Here is a 9049-nt window from a genome sequence, read left to right as displayed (position 1 = left end):
GTAAAAAGACTAAAGAGTAGGACAGTTGATGAGCAGTGGCAGACATTTAAGGAAGTATTCAATTCCTCTCAACTAAAATATATTCCAGAGTGGAAGGAAGATTCTAAAAGGGGAGAAATGCATCTGTGGCTAAGTTAAAGATAACATAAAGTTAAAAAGTAAGGCATACCATATTGCAAAGGCAGTCTGGAGGATTGGGAAACTTTTAAAGATCAACAAAAGGTTATTAAAAAGTAATAAAAAAAGCAAAGGTAAATTATAAAAGAAATCTAGAATAAAATATAAAAATGGATAGCAAAAGATTCTATAAGCATGTAAAAAGGAAGAGACTAGCTAAAGTCAACATTGGTCCCTTAAAGAATGCGAGTGGGGAGTTAATAATGGAGACACAGAAATGGCTGAGACACTAAATCAATATTTTGCCTCGGTTTTCACGGTGGAGGATACTAGAACCTTCCCAATAATAGTTGTTGAAAAGGGGGAACTTAAAAAAATCCCCATCACCGAGGCAACTGAGCAAACTATTGGGATTAAAGGCAGACAAGTCCTCAGGGCCTAATGGCTTCAATCTGAGGGTATTAAAGGAAGTTGTAGCAGAGATAGTGGGAGACGTTGGTTATAATACTCCAAAATTCTGTTGCAAAGGTTCCAGTGGACTGGAGGAAGGCTAATCTAACTCCCCTGTTCGAAAAAGGAGAAAGACAGAATGTAGGGAATTATAGACCAGTTAGCTTAAAGTCTGTCATTGGGAAACTGTTAGAATCCATTATTAAGAAAGTAATAATGGGACATTTGGAAAATCAAAATGCAATCCATCAGAGTCAGCAGAGTTTTATGAAGGGGAAATCGTGTTTGACTAATTTGCTGGAGTTCTTTGAGGTTGTAACAAGCAAAATAGATAATGGGGGTTCTGTAGAAGTAGTGTATCTAGTCTTCCAGAAGACATTTGATAAGATATTGCACAAAAGGTTAATATACAAGGTAAGATCCCGTGGGATTGGGGGTAATATATTAGCTTGAACAGATGATTGGCTAACCAACCGAAAGCAGAGAGCAGGGATAAATGTGTCTTTTTCTGGTTGGCCTCTTACTTCTAACTGCTCCATCAAGTCAAACAATTGTTATTCCCCCGATCTCTAACATTACTAAACCAATTAACAGCAGCATTGAAAGGAAAGGAAAAACAAGAACAATTTTGTCAACACTCCTTTTATTTTTTTCTCTCCTGGATTGCTCGGCACGGTGTGCAGAGATTAGTATTTAATGCCTGGATGCTCCAGGGCAACCCTGGACGGTTGGCAACACTAACCAGTTGTAAGTCTAGATATCTAACCCTTTTCACGTGGGGGCTTGGGTTAAAGAACAGATCATCAAATAGGGTGAAAGTGGTTCTTATCCAACTAGAACGCAAACCCTCCAAAGTCAAACGTATCGAAGTCTTGATCCATCGTTTCGCAGTCAAACGAATTGTAGCCCGAGCAGTCAGCTTCCTGGCAGCAATCAGCCGAGTGAATACCAAGTTCTGTGAAATCCAGGGGCACGGTTTGAGAGGGTTGAGCAGAGGACGAGGTCATCATGTAACCAAGGGTGGGACCAGTGGCTGCTCCACCCACCAACAGACAGGCAGCTCTGACAACCTTACTGGACTGGTAGCCGTGCCTCAGGCACCCGGCTGGCTGCCTCACTTTACTTCTGTTTGGTTTAGCTGCAGATAGAAATGCAAGAAAGATCTCACCAAAAATAAATTAGATACTTTATTAAATGGGCATGAATACCAAAATAAATCAATATCACACATACGCAGCATGTTTGAGACAATTCAAAAATCCTCTCTGCCTCAGTAAATTAAGACTTGCATTTGATGCAAGGTGCCACTCACCTTCTAGCCATTGAATTGTTGTTAATGAGGAAACATGGTGACCAATTTGCAGACAGTAAGGTCCCACACAGCGCAGTATGATAGTGACCAGATAGTTTGTTCAGTGGTGTTGGTGGAGGGGTGAATATTGACCAGTACCCCAGAGCGGCTGCAGGGCATTCTGGAAGGGGAGGGTGAACAGTCTGCTGTCGTGGTGCATATAGGCACCAATGATATAGGTAAAAAATGGGATGAGGTCCTACAAGCTGAAATTAGGGAGTTAGGAGTTAAACTAAAAAGTAGGACCTCAAAGGTAGTAATCTCAGGGTTGCTGCCAGTGCCACGTGCTAGTCAGAGTAGGAATGTCAGCATAGCTAAGATGAATAGATGGCTTGAGGGATGGTGCTAGAGGAAGGGATTCAAATTGCTGGGACATGGGAACCGGTTCTGGGGGAGGTGGGACGAGTACAAAGCAGACGGTCTGCACTTGGGCAGGACTGGAACCAATATCCTCAGGGAAGTGTTTGCTAGTACTGTTGGGGAGGAGGATGGGAACCGATGCAGGAAGTCAGAAGGAAGTAAAGTGGGGACAGAAACAAAAGGCAGTAAGGGGAAAAGTGGAAGGCCGAGAAATCAAAGACAAAAATCAAAAGGGGCCACAGGACAGAGTATAGAGACTGTGGAGAACTCAGTGAATGGGTCCAGTAAGGCTACAAAACTAAAACACAAAGAGAGTGTACAAAACATGACAGGACAGATGGTCTGAGGTGTGTTTGTTTTAACGCAAGGAGTATGACAGGTAAGGCGGATGAACTTAAAGTTTGGATTACTACATGGAACTATGATGTTGTGGCAATTACGGAGACTTGGATGAAAGAAGGTCAGGACTGGCAATTTGCATTCCAGGATTTGGATGCTTCAGGTGAGCTAGAGAGGGTGACAAAAGAGGTGGGGGTGTTGCTTTACTGATTAGAGAGAATGTAACAGCTAAACAGAGGGAGGACGCCTTAGTGGGATCATGCAGCGAGGCCATATGGGTAGAACTCAGGAACAGGATTTGGGGGGAGGTGATGGCCTAGTGGTATTATCGCTATACTATTAATCCAGAAACACAGCTAATGTTCTGGAGACCCGTGTTTGAATTCCACCACAGCAGCTGGTTGAATTTGAATTCAATAAAAAATATCTGGAATTAAGAATCTACTGATGACCATGAAATCATTGTCGATTGTCAGAAAAACCCATCTGGTTCACTAATGTCCTTTAGGGCAGGAAATCTGCCATCCTTACCAAGTCTGGCCTGCATGTGACTCCAGAGCCACAGCAATGTGGTTGTCTCTCAACTGCCCTCCAAGGGCGACTAGGTGGGCAATAAATGCCAGCCAGTGACACCATGTCCCACAAGTGAATATTAAAATAAACAGAAGCAGTGCAATCACACTGTTGGGGTTGTTCTACAGACCTCCCAATAGCCAGCATGAATTGGAGGAATTGATATGTCAGCAGATTATGGGAAGATATGAAAAGAACAGGGTAGTTGTGATGGGCCATTTTAACTTCCCCAACATAGACTGGGATTCCTTCAGTGCCAGGGTCTTGGACGGGGCAGAGTTTGTTCAGTGTGTTCAAGAGTGCTTCTTGAGGCGGCACGGTAGCACAGTGGTTAGCACTGCTGCTTCACAGCTCCAGGGACCTGGGTTCGATTCCCGGCTTGGGTCACTGTCTGTGTGGAGTTTGCACATTCTCCTCGTGTCTGCGTGGGTTTCCTCCGGGTGCTCCGGTTTCCTCCCACAGTCCAAAGATGTGCAGGTTAGGTTGATTGGCCAGGTTAAAAATTGCCCCTTAGAGTCCTGAGATGCGTAGGTTAGAGGGATTAGCGGGTAAATATGTGGGGGTAGGGCCTGGGTGGGATTGTGGTCGGTGCAGACTCGATGGGCCGAATGGCCTCCTTCTGCACTGTAGGGATTCTATGATTCTATGATTGAGGCAATATGTAGATAGTCCAACTCGGGAAGGGGCTATCTTAGACCTGGTTCTGGGAAACGGACAGGTGATTGATGTCTCAGTGGGGGACCATTTTGGGAACAATGATCACAATTCTATAAGTTTCAAACTACTTGTAGAAAAGGATAGAAGTAGTCCCAGAGTGAAAGTACTAGACTGGGGAAAGACTAACTACAACAGTATTAGGCAGGAGCTAGAGAAGGTAGACTGGGGGCGGTTAAATCCACATCCGATATGTGGGAGTCTTTTAAAAGTTAACAATTCAGGACAAATATGTCCCTGTAAAAATGAAGAATAAAGATGACAAGGTTTGGGAACCTTGGATGACAAGAGAGAAAAAAGGAGGCATACATAAATTTCAGGAAATTGAAACGGATAAGGCTCTTGAGGAATACAAAGATAGCAGGAAAGAGCTTAAACAGAGACTCAGGCGGATAAAATGTCCTTGGCAGGATTAAGGAGAATCCTAAAGCTTTTTATGTATATATAAGGAGGAAGAGGGTAGCTGAGGAAAGGGTAGGTCCACTCAAGGGCAGTGGGGGAATTTGTGTGTGGGGGTAGGTGAGGTCCTTAAAGAGTACTTTGCATCAGTATTCACAAAGGGGAGGGATATGGTGGATGGTGAGTGTAGAAAGGAGGATGTTGACATTCTAGGATATGTTGAGATAAAAAGGGAAGAGGTATTGGAGGTTTTGAAAAACATTAAGGTGGGCAAGACCCCGGGCCCAGATAGGGTCTATCTCAGATTACTGAGAGAGACGAGGGAAGAAATTGCTGAGGTCTTGGCCAAAATCTTTGTATCCTCTTTAGCCACGGGCGAGGTACCAGAGGATTGGACAGGAGCTAAAATTGTTCCTCTGTTTAAAAAGGACAGAAGAGACAATTTGGGAAATTACAGGCCTGTGAGCCTTACATCAGTGGTGGGAAAATTATTGGAGAAGTTTCTTAGGGACAGGATGTACTCACATCTGGAAGAGAATCGGTTTATTAGCGATAGGCAGCATGGTTTTGTGAAGCAGAAGTCTTATCTCACAAACCTAATTGAGTTCTTTTAGGAAGTGACAAGAAAAACTGACCAGGGCAGAGCAGTGGATGTTGTATACATGGACTTTAGTAAAGCCTTCGATAACGTTCCTCATGGCAGGTTGATACAGAATGTGAAGTCATATAGGATCCGAAGTGAGCTGGTAAGATGGACACAAAATTGGCTTGGGCATAGAATGCAGACAGTAGCAGTGGAAGGGTACTTTTCTAACTGGAGGTCTGTGACAAGTGGTGTTCCACAAGGATCCGTGCTGGGGCCTCTGTTGTTTGTAATTTATATGAATGATTTGGAGGAAAATGTAGGTGGTCTGATTAGTAAATTTGCAGATGGTACAAAAGTTGGGGGAGTAGCGGATAGTGAGGAGGATTGTCAGAGGATACAGTAGGATATAAATCGGCTGGAGACCTGGGCAGGAAGATGGCAGATGGAATTTAATCCGGACAAATGTGAGGAGATGCGATTTGGAAGGTCCAGTTTGGTTATGTGTTGGAATGCAACTTGAAACCGCAACTTTCTAACTGCAAAGTGAATGCGCTACTGTCTGAGTCATGGCTGACAGGTCAAGTGCTTTGAAGGCATTCCACTTTTGGGTTTGCAAGTAGGGAATCATGCCTGGGCCAAGAGATCAGAGGTGAGGCTGCCGTCCTTACACAGCCGTCACTGTCAGGAGCCAAGGGGAAAAAATAACAGAGAATAAACAATGACATGCTGTACCTTGGTGGCGGTGACACGCCGTCTCCATTGCCGCCTGCTCCTTTTCTCGGTCACATATACTGTGCTTTTTATTAATGTGGGTCCTGCACAAGGACACGTTTGGAGAAAAAGACTTTAAAAGAAGAAAGACAAACAAATCAATGCTCAGGTTAAATATGTTAGAGAAACAACTCTGGCAAAGAAGATGAGATAAAATAGATAATTTAAAGTTAATTAATGTCACAAGTAGGCTTACATTAACACTGCGATGAAGTTACTGTGAAAATCCCATAGTCGCCACACTCTCGCGCCTGCTCAGGAATACTGAGGGAGAATTTAGTGTGGTCAATGAACCTAACCAGTACGTCTTTCGGACTGTGGGAGGAAAACGGAGCACCCGGAGGAAACCCACGCAGACATGGGGGGAATGTGCTGACTCGTCACAGACAGTTACCCGAGGCCGGAATTGAACCTGAGTCCCTGGCACTGTGAGGCATCAGTGCTAACCACTGTGCTACCTTGCCATCTTAATGAGGATGTACTTAAAAGTCTAGATGGAATGCATCTGAGATTACTGAAGGAAGTAAGAGTGGAAATTGCTGAGGCTCTGGCCACAATCTTCTAATCCACCATGAATATGCAATGATGCCAGATGACTGGAGGATTACACATGTTAAGCCCCTGTTTAAAAGAGGGTCTTGGGGTAAACCTAACAAGTACAGGTTAGTTAAGACTAATGTCGACAACAGGGAAATTATTGAGAACAATCATCTTGGACAAAATTAATTAGATCTTGAAAAGGTTTTGGCTAATAAGTGAATTTGAAGAATGATGTAGGTTAGGGTTAGGGCGAGTGGGCTAATCAATGGCAGATGCAGTATAATTTGGATAATGGTGAGGTTATTCAGTTTGGAAGCAAAAACAAGAAGGCAGATTACTACCTGAATGGCTGTAAATTGGGAGAGGGGAGTGTGCAGCGGGACCTGGGTGCCCTTGTGCACCAGTCACTGAAGGTAAGTAGGCAGGTAAAGAAGGCAGATGGCATGTTGGCTTCATTGCGAGAGGTTTCGAATACAGGAGCAGGTTACAATTATACAGGGCCTTGGTGAGGCCACACCTAGAGTATTGTGTGTAGTTTTGGTCATCTTTTCTGAGGAAGGATGTTCTTGCTCTCGAGGGAGTGCAGCGAAGGTTTACCAGGCTGATTCCGGGGATGGCGGGACTGTTGTACGAGGAGAGGTTGACTAGGTTAGGATTGTTTTCACTGGAGTTCAGATGAATGAGGGGGATCTCATAGAGACTTATAAAATTCTAACAGGACTAGACAGGGAGGAAATTCCCAATGGTGGGGGAGTCCAGAACCAGAGGTCACAGTCTGAGGATTCAGCATTGACCATTTAGGACGGAGATGAGGAGACATTTCTTCACCCAAAGAGTGGTGAGCCTGTGGAATTCATTCCCACAGGAAGTAGTTGATGCCAAAACATTGAATTTATTCAAGAGATGGCTGGATATCGCACTTGGGGCGAATGGGATCAAAGGTTATGGGAAAAAAGCAGGATTGGCTATTGAGTTGGATGATCAGCCATGATCGTAATGAAAGGTGGAGCAGGCTCGAAGGGCCGAATGGCCTCCTCCTGCTCCTATCTTCTCTGTTTCTATGTTTGCGCATGAACTGAGAATGTCAAATTATGTTTGACTGACTTGATCGAGTAAAGGGGAGGGTGATGAAGGCAGCCTGGTTTACATGTATGTGAAATAGGCGTTTGACAACATACCATATCCCAATAGTGACGAAGGAGGCCATTTGGCCCATCGAGCCTGCACCAACAGTCCCCACCCATGCCCTATCCCTGTTATCCCATGTATTTACCCTGCTAGTTCCCCTGACACTAAAGGGCAATTTAACATGGCCAATCCACCTAACCCGCACATCATTAAATTGTGGGAGGAAACCCATGCAGACACGGGGAGAACATGCAAACTCCATACAGACAGTCACCCAAGGCCAGAATTGAACCCAGGTTCCTGGTGTTTTGAGGCAGCAGTGCTAACCACCATGACACCCCATCATATCAGACTTGTTACCAATATTACAATCTATGAGATTTAAAATATGGATACAAAATTGGCTAAACTGAGAAAGTGACAAAGAGCAGTGAACGTTTGTTTTGCTGACTGCGAGGGGGGGGCGGGGCGGGTGGGATGGTCGTACAGTGTCGTTTCAATGGATGGCAATAGAATCGCTTCTCTCAATAACCTGGACTTGGGTATTCAGATCATCATTTCAAAGTTTGCAGATATGAAACCCAGAAACACGGTCAACAATAAAATGAGGAGAATAGTAACAGTTTTCAGGAGGATACAGACAAAGTACTGAAATGAGCAGGCACAGGGCAGATGAAGTTTAGCAAAGAGAAAGTGTGCAATTAATCATCTTGGTTGAAGAATGAGAAGAGGCAATAGGATCTAAATAGTAGAGTTGTAATGCAGTTGGAGGAACAGACAGTTCTGGGATGCATGTACAGATATTTAATATATTCCTACAAGGCAGAAAAGGCCACTCGGCCCATCGAGTCCACACTGACTCTCCAGATGAGCACCCATCCAGGCCTCCCCTCTGCCCTATCCCCATAACCCTGCACATTTACCACCTAACCTACACATCTTTGGACATGAAGGAGCAATTTAGCATGGCCAATCCACCTAACTTGCACATCTTTGGACCGTGTGAGGAAACTGGAGGGAACTCATGCAGACACAGGGAGAACGTGCAGACTCCGCATAGACAGTCGGCCAAGGCCAGAATCAAATCTGAATCCTTGGCGCTGTGAGGCAGTGGTGCTAACCACTGTGCCACCATTGAAGAGGTTGAGAAGTCTCTTTAAAAAATATATGGGATCCTTGCCTTTATTAATTGACGAACGATGTACAAATGCAAGGAAGATTGGCTAAACATTTATAAAACCCTGGTTAGCCCTCGACTGGAGTATTTGTGCTTCTTCTGGGCATTGCACTTTAGGAAGGCTGTAGCACCATTGGAGAGGGTACAGAAAAGATTTATTAGAAAGTTCTAAACCTGAGGAATTTCAGACATTTGGAGAGAAGCTGGGGTTATTTTCCTTCAAGAAATAATGACCCAGATTGATCCAATCCATAGCTTCAGGATTTCCTACATGCTTTACAGTGAATTTTCAACATGTATTCAAATATAGGAAATGTGGCAGTCAGTTTGCACACAGCAAGCTGCCACAAACAACAATGTGACAATGACCAAATAATGTGTCTATGGTGTTGATTGAGGGATAAATGTTGGCTGAGCCACCAGAGATAACTACCCTGTTCTTCTTCAAGCTAGTGCCATGTTACATCCCCCGAGAGGGCAGGCAGGCTTCAATTTAACATCATCCAAAAGAAAGTGGCAGTTCCGACTCTGACAGTGCAGCATT

At 44.3% G+C, this 9049-nt stretch overlaps 1 protein-coding gene across 1 annotated transcript; it reads right to left on the bottom strand.

Moving 5' to 3' along the window:
- Positions 1-1197: 1197 nt before the first annotated feature.
- On the bottom strand, positions 1198-5729 carry LOC144511338 (uncharacterized). Its single transcript, XM_078241609.1, has 2 exons — positions 5622-5729; positions 1198-1705 (listed from the first exon to the last, which is right to left on the bottom strand). The coding sequence occupies exons 1-2, from the start codon at positions 5647-5649 to the stop codon at positions 1401-1403; spliced, it is 333 nt and encodes a 110-aa protein (XP_078097735.1). The 5' UTR covers positions 5650-5729; the 3' UTR covers positions 1198-1400.
- Positions 5730-9049: the final 3320 nt, after the last annotated feature.

The sequence above is a fragment of the Mustelus asterias genome, chromosome 24 (assembly GCF_964213995.1).
Source record: "Mustelus asterias chromosome 24, sMusAst1.hap1.1, whole genome shotgun sequence".
NCBI lineage: Eukaryota > Metazoa > Chordata > Chondrichthyes > Carcharhiniformes > Triakidae > Mustelus > Mustelus asterias.
Note: the sequence above shows the minus strand (reverse complement) of the source record. Positions and strands in the feature narration are given on the sequence as shown.